At 40.1% G+C, this 19819-nt stretch overlaps 1 protein-coding gene across 4 annotated transcripts in view; it reads left to right on the top strand.

The window, feature by feature from the left end:
- Positions 1-19819, top strand: part of ptprsa (protein tyrosine phosphatase receptor type Sa) — a 255817-nt gene that overhangs the window by 137025 nt on the left and 98973 nt on the right. For all 4 annotated transcript variants that reach the window (XM_055221435.1, XM_033965526.2, XM_055221436.1 and 1 more), the window contains one exon: positions 15941-16129. In XM_055221435.1, the coding sequence (XP_055077410.1) occupies positions 15941-16129 (189 nt within the window). The remainder of the gene's footprint in view (positions 1-15940; positions 16130-19819) is intronic.

Raw genomic sequence — 19819 nt, 5'->3', positions numbered from 1 at the left:
GGCGTAGGGCAGCCCGCCGGAGATAAAGCAAAATGAAAAGTTATTGGAACGAGCCGACAAGCTTCCCCCCTGAGCCCTGAGCAAGACGGCGGCTCTCCTGCCCAGACAAGACCCGCACGGAGCAAAGAATTCGACAGTGCAGTGATGAAGGGCTATGTGCAAGCTGAGCCACGCAGCCCAAAAGAAGCATAGTTTCCTCTGTTTTCCATCCTTAATGAGGTCGTGCTCCCGGCTTTAACCTGTTATCCAAAAGACTGTCAGGAAATTGCAAAGGAAGAAATTGGAGGGGCTTTGAGAAAATAAGATGAGCAAAAAAAACCAAAAAAACTGAGTTGGCAATCGCTGAAGAATGGTGTGGTGGGAGCAGGTGAACAAAAGGCATACATGGCTTCTTGGAACAGGGGCAAAGGATTATGGGATATGGGACAAGGCACTAGGGATGCGGCAGCAGTAAACAGGAGTTGTGGTTTGGGACTGGGAGACGAGGAATATAGGGCACAAGGATGGGTGACTTGGCCAGAAAAGCCATAGGAGCACATGTGCAGTGAATACAGGCCAACAGGAAAAAGAACAGATAATTGGTAGTGACATACTACTGCACAGTTTGTCCAGATGTCATGGCATGTGCGTCTGTGTTAAGTGTGCATGGCTGCTCCGAGGGATTCATTTAACGTCAGACTTCTGAGTTGAGTTTGATACACATATGCGTTTTAGATTGGGCTGTTATACTAGTGTCACGATACTAAGGAAGAGACTCAATACTCAATACCAATTCTGACGATAAAAAAACACTCTTTACTGTGACGATTTTCAACATTGCATTCGTACTTTCTGTTGTATTATGTGGTATATCTGTAATGCCTTAGTTGTCCAGGTAGGTTCCATAGTGGTCCATGGTAGTCTGTGTCTTATACTTACTTCTTATACTAAATCTATTGAGGAAGTGTTCATTTTTGTTCTTTGAAAGCAACTTTTTGACTGTCGATACCTCTTCAAATGAGTACATAGTTTCGATACTAGTTTTAATATTGATACTATCTGTTTTTTATACTTGTGACAGCCTTGCGTCACACTGTATACCAAAGCATTCACTGGAATAAATTGCGTGTTCAGTGACTTTTTGATAATTTTCTGATTCCAAGAAGGTTGGCTGAGGTAATTAATTAGTAGTTCAAATCTAAGATAGACTAAATGGCCATATTTACAAGAAATCAGATAGCAAATTGTTGAGTTGTCGCCAAATCTTATTCTGTTCCTAAACCGCTGATTTAATTTCCTCCATTTTAGTTGGCTGTGGATTACTTCTATGTGCTGTGGTGAGACCTCATTTACTATGTCTATGGGGCTGTGAGTGGAAAAGATTGAAATGGAATTAACAGAACAGATAGTGCTCAAACGTATAGCGTTTTTCTTTACTTTACTTCTTTACTGTATAGTGCAAAGGATAAATTCAAGCATATAGGCACCTGTTTAACCTGTCATAGTCGGGTTGTAAAAATGATCAATCCTCGGATACTAGTCAAAACAAAAACTAATATCAAAACAAGATACTCATTTGAAGAAGTATTGATAGCGAAAAAATAAGACATAGTAAGACATTTCCTGAATAGTTTTACAAAGGTCTTTAAATATATCTGATCTCAAGCCTTTTCCTTGGTACAAAAATTCGGATTAGAAATTTTAATATTTTGACAACACTAACTCATTGTTCATATCCTTGTTATGTCCTTGGGCAAGACACTTCATCCACATTGACTACTCCAGTTACACTAAAGCTGGTTAAAGACATGAAAAATATCCAGTGTAAAAACCTGCCAATCAGCCAGGGGTGGTGTGTACAGTTCTGTTTTAAACTCATACACAGGTAGTATTTTTCTCTTATCATTGTATTTAAGTCTCCTTGACTTTTTCATCGTGTATTCTTTATCCACATAATTACACCTTTTGTGATTTGATAATTGCCACACCTACCAAAGAAAACGCCCGATGCTCTGTACTTTTTTCATGATGCAATGTTAATAAAACATCAATACTGTAATTTTCAACAGAGAGTAATTGTAGTTTCTTTAAAGCAGGACTATTATGCAAAATTGACTTTTCAGAGTTTTTAACCACATTATAGCTGTTTCCCCTGCTCATTTACCCTCTCGAAGTTGTTTTTGGAGTGATTTGTGCATGTTTGAGCATCAATCTTTTTCGATTATATCATAATAATCCACAGGTGTCATAGATTATAACTATATAGCAGACACAAGTACAATAGGTGTTCTTTAATTTTACTATTCGGTCTTACACGAGCTTTGATTTCAAGGCATTTCGAGAACTATTCAGGAAAGATCCCATTTTTACACCATTCTTATATTATCAGTACTTGTTCAAGTGGGTATCTAGGTTCAATTAGTGTCTGAATATCAACCCGTAATGTGTTTGTACCATTGTTATATAGAATTACCAAACTGATTTCACCTTGTCACACTGCAGTTGACACACACCCAGTAGAATGATGACATCTCCCCAGCACAGCCCCGCCCTACGTGCCCGCTCATGTGTTTAGTGGGGGGCAATGACTTCTTGACTGTTGCTTCACTGTCTTGTCTGAATACCTAAGAGGGGGGCCATCTGGCGGTACGGGACTAGCGCACAGTTCTCGGAGAGTCCTTGGAGAGCCACTGACAAGCCGGCACAGACACTCCTGAGATCTGACACAAAGCACGGCTCGCTGTGGGTTTTCTGTAATTTCCTTTTTCTGTTTTTTTTTCCAGACGAGTGTCAAAAGGAGGCAAATATTCTGGCGAGATACTGTCATGCTGTGGTGTAGGGGGGCGATCGTGGGAGACGTATCTCTAGGTGCCTGTCATTTAGACCTGTAGAGTTTGAGAGCTATGATTATTGTTGTAAATAAAACTCTCCCTTGAGGAAACAGAGAGGAAGCTGTCACTGTTGGAAGTATATTATTTCAAGTTTTGTTACCAGTCAGTTTGTGATGTTAGTGTCTCTTGTGCCAAAGCAAAGAGGTTGTTGGTTCAATCTCTGTATGTCTTCCTTTGTTAGTATGACAATTTGGACATTTACACTGGGCCTGTCATGATAATTACTACATCGTGTGCATGCTTTCTTTGCAATAATGTGGAGACATTTGTTATTTTTGTTGTGATACCATAAGATTTAAGCTGTATGAAGTAGTTCCATTGTAATTATGTATTGCTATATTTCTCTGTCCCAATATATCATGCTTCAAAATTAGTTTTCGTGACAGGTCTAGTAAATACATTGTCTATTATAAATCAGTGTTTGGGTTGGTAGTTTATTTAAAAGCATCTGGCATTTGGTTTTTATTCTCACATGTCCTGAAGAAGGTCCCATGAAGCCGAAACGTGTAGGCTAGTCCTTTTTTCATGTTAAAGAACTTTTTTAAGGTCGTCGGAGCGCCTCGGATCATTCTTTTTGTTGTCTGTAATAACTCAAATTTTCAAATCAGGAATCAGTTCTTGCCTAAACTACAGTGTACGCATATTTTTACCATAAAAGACTAAAGACTTGTTAAGTTAAAAATGCAGACTTTGCTATTTGATAATTGCATCCATTCAAATTAAAAGGTTAAGGTAAGGTTAGAACATAAATGCTCATTGCAAAATAAACTTTAAAAACAGAACTGTTTTGAGCCTAGATTTAAACATTTTCAAAGTAGAGGCTTGTCTCACATCTTCAGGAAGACTGTTCCAGGTTTTAGCTGCATAAAACTGAAATGCGGATTCTCCATGTTTAGTCCTGACTCTAGGCATCAGCAGGAGGCTGGTCTCTGAAGTCTTCAGAGTTTGAGCTGGTTCATATGGCTCTAACTATGTCGGAGCTGCTTTAAAGTCTATTCTCTGAGCCACAGGAGCCAGTGCAGAGATCTGAGCACAGGACTTATGTGCTCGTACTTCCTTGTTTTAGTCAGGACCCGAGCAGCAGCGTTATAGATGTTTTGCAGCCATCTTAACACCTAAGGCTCAGCACAGCAGCTTTGACATGTTCCAGTTACCCACAGCCCAAAAGAATTAAACTTCCATCTTTTTGCATGTAAAGAACCTAACAAATCATATTTAATTAGTGTGAAAACAAGTCCATAAAGTGGAATTTGGAAGTAACCTAAAGCCACCTAATGAGAAAAGACTACACAGACCCAGCGCTGACCTTTTCACAGTGGCAGTCTGCTCACTTCTCCCTCACCTTACTCCAGATGGAACCGCTCAAAAGTACCTTCCCTGTCTGCCATCACTTGCTATATCCTAATTTAAACACACATATGCACGGTTATGGGGGCAGGAGCTATACTTCAGTGTTTGAATTGCTGGCTTTAACTAGACTCGAAACTCCCATCTGCTTCAGAGAAACACTGTGCCAGTCAGGTTTACCAGGCGTGCCCGCTGTTATCCAGGGACTAGCGGTGCATGGCGGGCCGACTGTTTGATCAGCCTGTCTGCTAATTTGCTGCTTCTGCAATGGAGAAATTTAATTGTAGATCCTTATACAGCCATTGCACAAATAGAAATGCTGGTTCTCTTTAGTTTGCAAAAAGAGACAGTTTCTCTGTATTATCTTCATACAGGAAAAAGCGTTCACATATTTAATTTAGAGGTTGGTTCACGTAGGGCGATTGCTTGGGCGCTTACATAAATGGGTATAGACACGTTGAATACTCACTTGAGCTTGTTTTATTTACAGAATGGGGTGAAGTCAGGACAGAACATAAAAAATACATAAGACACATGGTGAAACGTAGGTGTTTACTACAGAGGAGGCGATGAGTTGACGTGAAGGCAGTGATAGGGGTTAAAGCCTCTATTTGTGCGTGTACAGCAGCGACGGAGCTCCAAGGCAGGTAAAGAAAAGATGACAGTTTAGAATGGGTTTGGATCAGCAGCAGACTGACTGTTTACTTCTTTATTCATGGCTCAAGCATGACCTTTGCCCTATTTCTTCCACTGTAAGCTTAGTACGAGAAACACATGTTTGTGGATGGCAAATATGCAGAGGTGGAATGTAACAAAGTAACAGTAGTAAAGTGCTGTGCTTAAGTATAACATTGAGGTATCTGTACTTTACTTAAGTCAATTTTACAATGGTTATTTTGTACTTTTACTACATTTGAGAGCAGGTATCTGTACATTCTACTCCATTACATTTTTGAATTGGACTGAAAAGTAAAAGTATTTTTCATTATTGTATGTGACCTGTGCCCTGTGACCTGAGTTGCATATTTGGAATTGTAGCCACTAGTATCATAGCAACCAAAGAGCCAATCCAGAGCCAATCCCACATTGCTGATTTAGCAGAGAGCGGGTGCTTAGCAACACTGTCAATCAAACTTGTTGTTAGTCGGGGTGACCTCAGGGAAAGAACGTGCCTCATTGGTCTGCTATTAATGCTCTTATCTTGATTAATGGACAAAATAGCCAAATAAAACACCAGGATCATGTAACACAGATTAATAAGATTTTTAAGACCAAAATGACGAGCCTGACAGCAGCAATGACAGAGAGAGGGGGCAACAGTTTGTCAGTAGAAAGTGAATTGGACCCAAAGTTGATGAAGCTTGAAGCAGGTTAGCTATGTCCACATATATATATAGTCTATGGTCCATACATATACATACATATGTGTTGTATGTTGAGTACAAGTACCAGGCTTGTTTTGAAGTAGTCATAGTTGATGTAATTATTATTATGTATTTACTTTATATTTTGCCTTTTTGCTCCAAACATTTTAAATTGCATTACTTACTATTGGCTGCTATTCTCTGCCTGTTGCCTTTCTGACCAGCACTGATACCCAATATGGTAAGTTTATCAAAGAAAACTTTACCAAATTAAGTTCTGATGTTGGTTGGATTAATTCTTACACCCTCTGTCGATTTGAATATCCATGCAAGTTAGAAAAACAAATAACTCCTCACAGCTTTTATTGGTCCAACTAGTTCCAGGCTGACGCACACAGCAGATCAATAGTTCTGTTGTGTTCATGAGGATGGCCCTTGTGGCCCTGAACCCTTATTGCAGGCTTAAGAAGTTTAACAGCGGGGAGCTCTCTGGCTGTCCTTCTGTGACTTTACTTTCTTCACTTTTGAAAAATCCCTCTCTGGAGAATCTTTTGTCTGCTCTTCCCTTTGCACACTCTATTCAGATATATTGCAATTTGTATGCCTCCCCGAGTGTTGTCTTGTCGTTTCCATACTCCTCTGTCTAGAAGAAAAAGGAAAAATAAGTTCAGCAAGGAGAAAATTCACTCCGATGAGAGTTTACGGCCTTGGAATCCTTTGATCCTGGAGAGCTGTAATGCAGTAATCATGTGTGATTGGGGGATGAGGATTGGGGAACAAAAGCCTTGTGGTACGGCAAAGGAGGAAGCCAGTGGAGGAGATGAGGTGGTACGGGCTGAGTGGGATAAGTGAGAGAAGCTTGCCTTTAGGGGTGGCCGCATCCTGAACCCTTCGCCATCAATTTCGCGTAATGCCGGATTGGGGAGCGTGAGCCTAGAAACTTAAGACATTCAATAAAAGGCCATATTATGCAGTGGAATAGAAAGAAGACATGGGTCGATTAAGTTATAGAAACAAACAGTGGTTAGTGACTAATAAGATGGAAACATAATGCATTGTGCTGGCTAAAGTAAGTTCAAAGTTTTTGCTCAGATTTCCATTGTATATTCTTGGTCTATTGGAAGAGGCCTTTATGCTTCAGAGAGCTTTTATTATTTCTTGAAATACAGAAAGAAAAGTTTGTAATTTGCTAAAAAGTTTTAATTTCTCACCTGTATAATATGTCATTTTAACTCGAGACCATAGGAGAGAAGGGCATTGCTCGGTACTTAAGCCTGAAAATGAGAATGGGGAAAAGGCAGTGGGAAGCGTGTGAGTGACGACCTTTGGAGTGGCCCTTCTCATGCATAAAGACGAGCGATGGGAAACAGGCCGTACCAGAAGCTTCCTGAATATGCATGAAGCCCAAACCCAGGTGATGAAGCCCGACATCGCAGAGGTCAGTCCAGGCCCAGCGCGATTGACAGAGTTGAGATGATTTGCCCCACAAGCACAGGGCCTGCCACACCTGTGGAAACAAAGTCGAGCTTGTAAAAGGAAATATTGTAAAACATACAGAGCAGGGGGCACGAAAGCATCAAATAAACTGTGTAGCCAGGCGGAACCAGACTGAAATGCATTGAATTATTGAATACCACTTTACAACTTTTCTTATGTAAAGTAGCACTTGTCTCATGGCAAGTGTGGCATTTATACCATGACACTGCCCTTACACACCATGAAACATACTAACACGCCAGTGCAGATGTTTTATAAACATTGCATTTGGTTGTAAAGGTATGCAGCACATATTGTATTCTTGTCCATTTACTTGGCCTTTGCTAGTGAACCTATTTCCGTTTTTATGAAAATAAATGAAACTCAAAATCCTTTTTTTTCCCTCCAAGTACCACCTTTTTATATGAAACGCATTCTGTTTTGACAACCAAACAGAAATTGTTTTCTTCCCTCAGCACAATGTTCCTTTTGGAGCAGGTTTCTTTAAATGACAAAGAGAAAACGATTGCAATCCAACATTTTTTGTCAAATGTGGCTTTTCAGAGGAAAATGATGCCAGAATTGCTGCTTCTCTTCTCTGCCTGTCATCAAAATGTAGCATGCTATTGAACAAGAACACTGTTTTCAATGTGGTAACTTTTTTATTAAAACCACATTAAAGTATAACGTTGTGCAGATGACTAACTGAGAGAGCTGAACCTGATGCATTCTGGGGCTGAATGAGCTGTCAGGACTCCTCCCCACACACTTTCTCATCAATGCCATCATTAATTAGCTGTGACACGTAATTATGCCACTTGTTCTGTGAGCGCAGCCCAAACACGTCTTTGATAACACATTAATATTTCACCATCACTGGCTTAGTCACATTGATTCGAGATACCACAAAACATGCAATGTTTTTGCAGACAGAGAACTGAATTTTTGCCTATAGGTTCTATAGTACGTAAAATGGACTTTTGTGAGCTTTTTTCCCATGTTATGTTTTCTGTTACCACAAAAACATGCCTGGAGTTGTGTTTTGTTTCATTCGTACATCTTTATTATTATTATTTTAATCTCAAAATGCTCTGTTCCACCTTGTGATGTCATGAAGCGGTAGTTTTCAAGTTAACAGCTCCTTTTAACTTTTTTTTTTTGTAGAAATTGGCAAATCCAAGGCTAAAATTATCCAAATTATTCTAGTGAAGGTGTATGGAATTTAAAAACTTCCTGTATTACCAGATGACATCACAAGGTGGAACAGAGAAATCACAAAACAAGAAACAAAAACAAGAACAAAAGACATGTGTGAATGAAACAAAACACAACTCCAGGTATGTTTTTGATGAGGAAACAACATTATAACATAGGTCAAAAATAGTGTAATATGGGCCCTTTAAGGTCTTAAGATGAATAAAATATTTAATTGGATGTAGGGAGCACTAAGCATTATTTGTCTTGTCTAAATTTCTTTTTGTATTCAGCCCCAAAGATTCACTTCAGATAATCTTGTGGTTCACACATTTAGTCTGGCAAGTTGGCCCAATGCAACCATGTTTATTTATTCAGGCTTTGGACAAAGGTGACCTTGTTGGCTCATATTTTGGACTTAATTTGACAGTCTAAAATTAGTCACCGTGACCTCCAAAGTTTACTATGTTTTCATTGTCTGAATAGACTAGTTCTTAAAAGCCCACAAAGATTAGAATAGTGGTAATGTTTGCATATTAATGGAGATATGTAATGGTTGCATTAATAATTTGAAAGCATTTGTTACTGAATTTTGAGCAAACACAACACACACATACAACACAGTGTCCACTCACAAACAAAACAAAACTACCCATGCAAGTCTTCACAGCTCAAAATCACTAACTCAAAGTATAAGGGCTCCAATTATTTTGTGTTTGCCCTTCAGTATATATGTTTTTTGTTTGTTTTTTTGTTTTAATTTTTACAAATCAATTCAAAAGTCTATTGAGGGACCCTTATTTAATGAACACCTACAAGGGTCCTGGCAAAAGTACAAAATATTACACATTTGAACTCTTTGAACTTACACAATTCCTAGTGTCTTCCAGTGTAACAATAAAGCCAACATCTTAATGGCACCACTGACGTCATGGTTTATCCCTGTGTGCCAGCAATCCCTCCTCTCCACAGTCTCTCCACAACCGCACATGTACCCAAGCCTGACACCCACACACTTACACACACACGAGCACACACACACGCAAAGCCACCCACCTCCAAAGCTGAGCAAACCGTCTGACGTCTGCAGTCTACAGTGGGACACTTCCTTTAATGGCCTTGGCCTCATCTCCCGTCTCCCCTGGAGCTCTCCTGTCTCACCCCACACGCCCTGGGAGCCTGACAACAAAGACAGGGACAGAAAAAAAGATAAGTCTCAATAAACTTCCTCTGGCGCAGTTGGATAAACACATTTTTGCCCACTTTTATGTTTTGTCTTCTTCACTCCACCTCTTCGCAGCGCTAGCAGGGGACCGTTGGCACTGTTCTAGGCAATTACTCCTCCATCTTGTCTATGGTTTGTCTATCGTGGTGTTTCACTTTATCAGGGAAGCAGCTTGTAGTCAGCGTGCTTTGTTCAATGTTTGGACTGGTATTCATGCATGGGGTGACAATAGGCAACATTTTTTCCATGTAATTACAACAAAACAAACGAAAGCAAATTATAAAAATGTGCAACATTCCTCAAGTTTATAATTTCTATTCATAAAAATTTCAAGAAAGAAACTAATTTTGACCATTGCCGAGGCTCTGCTCCGGTTTTGCAGCAATCAATACTGCACCTAGTTTTGAGGAATCTTTTTTTTTAAAATTCAAGGTAGATATAGGCCTGTCATGGCTATACCGACTTCGAAGGTTGGCGGTTTGAATCCCGCTCTCGACATAAACATCGTTGGTTAAGTGGTCAAATCCACTGACGCACAGGTTGATGGTGAGATTCCAGCTCCCGATAGATGAAAAAGTCAACTTAAATGTCCAATGTGCCGGTCAACATGTCAAAACAGTACGTCGAAACCTAAGTATAAATGAATCAAGTCATTAGTTAACGTTTCACACCTCGCTTAAACCTTCACACAGTGTCTATTTCTACCACATCCATTGTTGCTGTATTGAGCCCATCGCCCATCTTGCCTTCATTTTGTCCCCAGACTGTTTTGCTTAGCTTTTATTTCTTGAGATTTGGATGTAAATGTCCTTGGTGGCTGCTGCACTCACTGTGGAGAATACCAATGTGGGGTGGACTGGACCAACTTTCCTGGAACACAGACACAGGGGAGTAAGGGGTTGAGTGCTGGCTCTATAATAACCATTATTCAGCCTGAGATGCCTCTTCGGAGTGAGCGGGCTATTGGGGGCCGGGGCCAGAGACGCTGTGATTAGATTTCCCCTTGTGTCGCTATCCTTCTTTGTCCCTCCATCGTTCTGTGTCAATGTTCACCTGCCTTTCTTTGTGCATTCTTCAAGCTATTCCGCAGGGGCCTTGCTCTGCTTTCCAGTCATTTTGCTGAATTTAAATAGTTCTCGGAAGGCTTTTCAAACAGTGATGTCCAGCTAAGTGTTCCCATTAGGAGCTTTTTTGGGAGAACACTAAAGCTATCTTACTGATTTTTGGACATTTTTCCATGCACAGAATAGACATAACATATTACCCCTGAGGTGAAGTGAACGCTGATATAATTTCTGGTATATCTTTGTGAATGTTGTGGGAAATATTTACACATGTTTGAGAAGGCTATTGAAATTGTGAAATTGGAGATCATCAAGCCTTTTTCTTAGTTTCAACATGGAGTTTTACCTATTTTTTGAACCTGCATTGTCATATCACTACTGGAGGTCTGTGTAATCCCTCAGTCGTCCAGGTATGATCGATAGCAAAAGAAAAAAATTATTCTGTCAACTGGACAAAAGTTTTCAAGTAAAGACTCTTCTTCACTTCTGGTTTTGGCAGCTTCTTCAGCTCTGGTCAGATTGCCCAGTGCCCATCAGCAATCTGACAGGAACTGAAGAAGCTGCTTGGATGAGCAGCGAAACATCTTCACTTGAAAACCTTTGTCCAGTTGACAGAATTGAGAATAGTACTTTTGTTTTGCTTTGGATCACTACAGGAGCAAACCGGATCAAATTATCTAAAAGAAAATGTTGTATAACTGTATTGCATTAGCCATTGAATCATTACAAATCATATACGTGTAATTCCCAATATTAAGTAGGTGGTCATAATATTATGGCTAATAGATATTATTTTACCCTCTGTGTATTCTACCTTCCCTCCTCTTTTCCTCCTCCTCCTGCAGTGCCCTCTGTGTTATTAACGCACAGCTCTGCTTAAAGCCTGTGTCTATGCTGTGGCTCTGGGTAATCAGTTAACCTGATTATGCAGCTGATGAAATTAAATCATTTCAGTAAGTGAAAATAATAATATGTGTAATATGTGCGGGGGACGGCAGCGCATCCCATGGCATTAGTGGAACTCTCAGGAAGACGTGCTGTTTCTACTGCACTGCTTTTTCCATTGGAGGGGATAATGGGCGTATTTGTATCAAAAGTGCTGGATAGATGTAGAGTTTGTGGAAGCAGTTTAGCGAATGCCATGTAAATAGGCCAGTCACGATAACCACTATATCGATATCATTCATTATATCAAAGCTGGAGCAATATTTTTGGGGGGTCTGTACATATAAATCGTCTGTAAATGTTTGTAAATTTTTAGCTGTACAATAAGATTTAAGCCGTAAACATTTTAATTAACAACGTCTATGACTCATTACAGATGCAAACAAAGTATTAAACTGTAACATTCTCCTGTTTATTTATCGCAGCTTCTGATTTTTATTTTTTTTTTACATTTTTGTAGATTTAGAGTCAATTTTTGGGGTTTAAATCTACTCTTGGGTTATTGTGTCAGTAGCATAAATTAGTTTCAATATTATTGTACTTCATCAATACATTGCATTTCAAAATTTGTTATCATTACAGGCCTATATCTAAATCTTACAAGCTGTTTTATGCCCAATGTTATAAAAGTTGCTAAAGTTGTATAAAAGTCCTGCAAAACTGGAAATAATATTATACAGGTGGCCTGGAAGTCCCACATATTAGTACTGTATGTTTGTGTATATGGCATTGGTGCGCTCTTAAGTCGTTTCTGAAAGTATTTGAACACAAAGAAGTCAAAGTAGCCTCAAAATCCATTATTTCCATGGCCACACTAAATACACAAGTGTAGCTCAGTGTGGTGTGTTCTGTGCCTCCCACCACTTAAACCGAATGGGTACACCAAAACAATAGAAAACAGGGACAAGTGAGGACATTAGCTGATTAGTGGTTATACAGTAGCTGATTAAAAGCTTTTCCACCTGTCACTATTGTGTGTAATAATATTTAAATGGTTCAACCGAGGACATTTACGGACACCCTGTTTAACATTACACTGAACCTGTGACGAAATCAGTTCCTTTTTTGATAAATTGTATTTGCAACTGTGAATGTTTTAATAGATTGTTTTTCTCTGCATTATTAAACTCTCATCTCTTAAAAGGTCACGCCTTACCTGCATGTGCTATTGATCACAGTGGGCTAGTCACTTCTAACCCTGGATTTGAGTGTTTCTTCAGCTTCTGCTTCAGTGGGGAGCACCTGGGGGCTTTTTAGAGCACTTAAGAAAATGAGGTAGCACAACAAAGGAGGAGAAAAGATTAAAAACTCGCCTTTAGATTTACTTTTGCACCTGTGGTCTGCTCGGGAGTCCGGTTAGTAATAAAGTTCTTTTATTTTTCTTTTGCGAAATAGCTTTCTCCTAACTATTGTCAAGGATAGGCCTGTCACAATAATCACTATATCAACTTGAGTATATGAAGCTGGAACTATATTTCTGGGGGGTCATTATTTATCGTGTGTACTTTTTCTTTGCACTACTGGGAAATTTTTGCCGTAAAAGGTTGAATTAATAACTTCTATGACTCTGTTGTGGAATTTCTACAAGCAAACAACTAAAGAATAAACACAATTGTAAAGAACTACATGTATGTGAAAAAGCGTCATCTTGCCTTAAACTGTGTCACTGTGAGTACATCAGCATACAGCAACAGCATATTACTATCTTACAGAGCAGAATTACATGAAAACCAGTTTAACCCGATAAAGGAGCGAGGCCAAAACACCTCTCGGGACATAGGATAAGCTGTTTGTCTAATATGTATCAGACAGCGGACAACAGAACACGGTGTACTGGATCTTCAGGTCAAATAAATAAGATATAATTGAACCAAGAGTTAAGAAACTGGGACTTAGAGGTCTGTGTACCACTACCCAGGCTATATGATAAAGTACAAATAGGTAAAACACTGTAAAGACTAAAGATTTCCATAACAACTCATTACACATGCAAACTAAGTACTGAAGTATTTTATTCTGCTATGTATTTATTGTAAAAGAAAAATCTTAAATCTGCCAAATGGAGTTAGTTTCAGTGTAGCTAGCTCCGCCCTTCAGATAGATATAAGGCATTGTCCATCAGTAATCTGACCAGAACTGAATAAAATGAGCAGCGAAACTTCTTCACTTCTACAACTTTTTGTCCAGTTGACAGATTTAAAATGTTTCTTTTACTATACTTAATACCTGGACGACTGAGAGATTACACAGACATCTATTTATTTATTCCAGCTCATGTTTATTTTCACAATATTGTATTTTAGAATAGTTTTGTGTGGTTTATTATTTCTCTTGGGTTGTTGTGTCACTGGCTTAAATTAGCTTGAATATTATCGTTTATCATCTATATTTACTCCATCAATATATCACATGTCAAGATTTGTTACCATAACAGGCCTATTTAGGGATTATCAATTGAAATGCTAATTCCTGCATTTTGATTTTGCATTTTCCCCATCATTCCATTTATCTAGGCATATCGTTGGCACAATATCACTGATACCCCTCCGTGATGTCTTTACGTGTGAATGTCAAATCAAATTGACATAACTGACTAAATCTGGTCCTGGCAAAATAAACTCTACATTATTGACCAGTGGAGCGCACACACTAATCCATTTTGGCCCTGTAAAGATTTGTCATTGCAGTGAAGGCCTGGTCCCCATCACAAAAGCAATTGCTACAGCATTATGTGGGAAGCGGCCCTTTGGGAATTCCTGGGATCCTATCAGGCTCATGTCATTGCTGGCCTCCTCTCCTTCCCCCGACAGGCTATAGCTAACCCTCCAGTAACACTCCCCTGATGAGTGATCTATTTATTTTTGCATGGGCGCCTTTATCGATGGAGCCTGTAAGCTTCAGGGGAAAGAGATGCTATCAGAGTCTATTCTTGTAGAAGTAAGTAACCAGCGTAGTTCCCATTTCTCTAGGAAACCATGGCCGCTGTATCAGGTCGGAGCAGCTGCGCTGATAGCATCAGCCCCTTGTATTATCTTTAAAGGCTTTTACTAGCTCTTCATTCACCACTATCGCCAGGCACACTTTTGTTTGTCACAAAGCCACTTGCACATGGGTTTTGACCTTTGCTATGGGGTTCCATGTCTGTAATGTTTCGCACATAGGTTGAAATGATTCTTAAACCATATGCAGTGTTTGCAGATCTATCTACAGTTACTGGATGTGTCGTTAGCACAGCTGTTAGATTTCTATTTATTAAGTAGTTGTACATTCAGGCATTTCTAAATGAATGGGTGGCTTACTTTCCTGAGCTGCAGGGAAGGTTGCTAAGCGATTATACAGGGGATGATTATGAATATTCGATAAAGAGGATACAGCGCAGAGCCTAAAACTGTGTAAATGCCAGTGCTTCTTTGAAGCCAGCTATGAAATATTCATTGTGCTTTGCAGATGTCAATTTTAGTTACAGTAAAAGCAATCAAACTGGACCTCCTGCTTTCGTCCTTTTTTATCCCTTCTGAATGAATCCAAACCACTGTACTTTGTAAAATGACAGGACATGGATTTGTGTGATAAAGAATTCTGTTTATAAACCTTTTAATGGCATAGTCTAAAATTATCTAATGAAGTCAGTGACCTTGTCACCAGAACCCTACAATTCTCACAATAAATCCACAATTATTGCACTAATTACGCTTAATTTAGCGCTCCCTGGGTGACAACAATGCTCTGGCCGTGTAGCCAAGTGGACGTGAGGTCACCCACTCTCCAGATGAAGGGTGACCTAAGTGGTGCCACTGGCCGAGTCTTAGTCAGTCAATCTTCTGAGAGCAGGCTGACCTTGGGCTTGTGATGCATATTAGAGCCGCGGGTAGTTCCCCCTCGGATCTGATCATCTCCCCCTGACTCAGTGCTGTGACTGACTCAATGCTGTGGCTGCTCTCTGAGGCGGGTCACGCGGCTCTGACCCATTGCACTAATTGCCCTGTGAGCGGCAGCCTCATGAGGGTCTGAGAGCGTACAATGGCAGTAATATACATCCTCTCATATCTTAACTGTGAAATAAGTGCTCAGGCCGCACGGAGATTAGCAGCCAGGGAGTATTTATAGAACATCGTCTTCAGATACGGAAAGGATTAGATTGTATTTTATGCTGTACTGAGTAGAATAGCACTGCTTATGGTTAGTGTCACGGATATACTTGATATACAAATCAGGCTAGAGGCTATAGACAGATAGAGTCACATTTGAGCACAGGTCCTGGATTGGATCATGAATACTATGCTCATCTCTGTAGTAAAATGTGGCAGAGAGACAATGGCATAGGTTGTTATACATTTAAATTTCCACATGTAACATAATCTTATCACTGTGGTATTCAAATTATTAGCAACTAAAGTAAAAAAGTTGGTGTGTCTATAGCAGAAAATAACAATTTGCTTTGTGTGTTTCTTACAGAGGATCTGGTGCCTCAGGGTTTCCCCAACATCGACATGGGCCCCCAACTCAAAGTGGTGGAGCGGACCCGAACTGCCACTATGCTGTGTGCGGCCAGTGGCAATCCTGACCCCGAGATCACATGGTATAAGGACTTCCTGCCCATTGACCCTAGTGCCAGTAATGGGCGAATCAAACAGCTACGTTCAGGTAAGTCCCGCCAGTTTTTGTTCCCTTTAAGCTTAAACAAAGTTACATTTTTTTCTGGAACTAGAAGTAGATTCTTACAGTCAGATGGTAGAATGTGGTATAATTGATTACTTATGACATAGTCTGCAATCACGAGGCAAGATGAAAAGATTCACAGCGGCTTGCCAGCGTGTCATCGTAGACAATGAATGCAAAGTCTATATTCTGGTGACAGAGCTCTGTAGTGGATGTGTTGTCTTGTTCCCATTGATTAAACCCCACAGAGGCCTAGGATAGCAGAGAGCCTAATTATGTAGCTAATTAAGAGCCAAGCTTGGAGTAGCCCTGGGCAATGAGGGCTAGATATTTTAGGTCAATCTAACTTGTCACTATTTGGAAAAATCGAAAGACTTGTATTTGATTTGCTTGCAATCAGGCGAGACAACACAGTAGTTGTTGACCTCTTGCGGGCATACAGCTCTTTATTATTTATCAGAAGGGCATCTTATTCTCTCTGTTATTTTGAAGACTTGCTTTGCCGTGGTATACCTGGATATATTGCTTTGAGAATAGGTTTTTGGGGAATTGGCTGTCCTTGTCTTTTTGATGCATTCGTCTATGTGTTTCTGAACTGTCTCTGTCCTGTCTACAAAGCTGCCGGCTTGTTCTATTCTTTTGTACGTCTCCATGTGTCTATATGTCTGAAACTCTGATGTATTTCCAATAACATCGGGGTATTCGAGACATTTCACACGGCCAGAATGGATAACACTAAACTAAAACCAAGAATCTGAAAATCTCCATTAAAACACAGCTAATATTAACATAACACTTAACACACCATGTAAATTAAAGTTATACAAGACTAAACTTAATTATTTTCTTGTACTTTCATTTTGCAGATACCATTGGTAAGTCTCTTGCTTTAGCCCAGCAAGCCCACCCACTCTCCTTGAAGCAGATGGCATATTTCAACTACTTTCCAAAAATGCATGTATCCCATGCTCTCTCCTTGCCCTTACACTCCCTCAGCATTTTTATTTTATTTTATTTTTTTTATCAAGTTCTGTTCCACATCCTTTTCATTTTTTCATGCACACTATCTCCAAACAAAACTTTATCTTGCTTCAGAACTTTTAGTCAGGAAGGAGTTTCAAGGTTAGATAGTTAAGAGGACAACTGGCCAGTCTGCATAATGTAATAAATTGGAAAGTTACAATATTTTTCTTTATTAAATATGTGGATATAACCTGTATCCGCATTTCATCTGTCTTTCCGAAAATAATTGGACTCCGCTGGACTCCAATGCAGTTATTTCTTCACAGAACCCTACCTCCCATATTCTAAAGCCTCCCGTGCCATTTCGTGCAAGTAACAGGTCCTTTTTAGCACTCACATTTCACAATATCCACCTTGCAGTCCAAAAATATCCTTGGAAAGTATAGACTGTGGATGGAATCTCGGAGTATGTTGAGTTATTTCCAGGTGAAGGCCTCTGCAAAAACATGGCCAGCTCTGAACACTCTGAGCGGCCTGTGTTTACTTTTGTGTCTTAGTCAAATATTTTCTTCATTTTTTTTTCTGTCCCAGATTGGCCCACATATTCGCTCACCAAAAACCTCGAGCTATGTCTCTCCTGGAGGTTAGCTTACATTTGGCTGCATTCTCTACCCCCTCTGAGCTTTGGAACTGTCAGTCTTGAAATGGAAATATGTTACTTTTAGTTCAGATTCTGTGTATGTAGTACCGTATGAGGAAATTGCTTTTCCTTGTTTCAGTACCCAGGGCCCCTGTAAGGCGGTATTAGTTTGGAGAGGTTGCATTTTTGCCCTAGTATTTTTTATTAGTGATCGACTGATGTTTTTTTAATGGCCAAAGCCGATACTGATTATTTAGAATACAGATAAACGGATGGCTGATAAGTTCTGCCGATATTTTTAGGCAGATTTAGATTAATTTCCTCAGATTCTTTCATTTAAATTTACTACAAACTCACCGTAAACCTTTAATAGCGTGCTGTAGTCACGTTTTGTGTAGCCATCTCGTCATTTTAAAGGCAGCAGATTGACCAAAACCAAATATTGGCCTCTGTTGGAGATTTAAGTCGATAGTCGATAGCCGATACGCTAAAAAACCCAAAATATCAGAGAAAAGGTCTATCTCTAATTGTACACAATGCTTGATAATGATTTATGTCGATGAACTGCAGCCATATTTAGTTAATTGTGTCTGTTTTTTGCAGTTTTGCTCTTATTTCCAAAACAAAAACGGAATCAATTTGAGTTACTTTAGACATTGCATTGATTTATTTCTGACACACTTTCCAATGGGGTGGGTAGGAGTAGAGCTTGAGAGTTCGCTACAAATAATTACCTCAGGAGAGACATGTGAATTGGTATTTGGGAAGAGATTTTCTTTTCAGCTCATAAATGTCCATCTACCTCATGTGTGCGTCCGATACAATATAACCCTGATCTAAGCCTTCCTTGGAGACAAAAGACAACATTAGCACATTTTAATCCATAAACTCAAAGATCACCATGCGGCCGTTAGATATGGGCCTGACTGCTTACTTATGTGCCAGAGCGTGCTGTGCTGGCGGGGGCAGTGATATTTGCGCAGAAGTCCCCTGAGGAGTTTCTCTGGAGGTGTGGAGGGAGCCTGACATTTCTACCCCAGTCCCTGTGGCTGCAGACCCCAAGCCCTCGCTGGCCTTGTCAGCCACAACTGATTAAGCACACGCCTGAGAGACAGTGAGCGGATGGGAGGAGCTCACTTTGAGAAAGATTATCCAGTAACTTTATATACAGGTTTAGAGACAGCACCTGCCAAAGACGCACTTTCATCCAGGTCTCTGATTTATGCACACTTTTGGCAGAATTCACACTGAGTTGTATTATACTTAATCTTAAATTGAAAGAAAATGACTCATATTTGCATCAAAGCGGCGCAGTGGGGGTGGGCTCTCTCCTCTGTGGATGTGGCATCTCTTCAGGCTGATGCCGGGTCCCGCTGTGACCCCTGTGGGCTTTAAGATGGGTGTCTGCGGTGTTGAGAAGGTCAGCCAGACGCCCTCAGCGCTGGTCACTCTGACACCGAGCCAATCACGGCACCTCATCTGCTCGCACGCAGATGGGCAACACCACACCGCCACAAGCCAGTCCGGAGATGTCCTTCACTCACATTTTTAATATATTTGGAGGCTTGTCGGACAAAACAGCTGGGGCTTTCAGTGCAGGGAATCATGCTGTAGTTGATAATGTGAGGAGGTCAGTGGCCTGTGGAGGTATTTTCAGGTCATTGTCACCGTAAGCTGATCAACCTCTGGCTGACCAAAGATTTAAAGAGGGGCTTATGGTCACTAGGCTGTGTGCCCAACACAGGTGGATTTGCCATTGTATCTTGATACCGTCTGGCCTGAGCAGACTGAAAAGCTGTAGGCAATCTCAGGTCTTTATAAAGCTATTAAAAATGTGGTTGGCTACAAATTCAGCCCCTAGTCCTAAAATGATGCCATATTTGAATTTGAATAATAAAAAGCGAAGTAAGTAGCAAGTAGCAACTAATTTGATACAATGACCGCTGTAGAGAAAAGGAAAGGAAGGGATATTATTAATTTTCTTGTATTTGAGTTTAACCTTAAATTATTTTCAATTCAACCCATTTTATTTACACCCATCCCTGACAGTTTCCCCCCATATTTCACTGTAC

This window comes from Periophthalmus magnuspinnatus, chromosome 4 (assembly GCF_009829125.3).
Source record: "Periophthalmus magnuspinnatus isolate fPerMag1 chromosome 4, fPerMag1.2.pri, whole genome shotgun sequence".
Taxonomy (NCBI): domain Eukaryota; kingdom Metazoa; phylum Chordata; class Actinopteri; order Gobiiformes; family Gobiidae; genus Periophthalmus; species Periophthalmus magnuspinnatus.
Note: the sequence above shows the minus strand (reverse complement) of the source record. Positions and strands in the feature narration are given on the sequence as shown.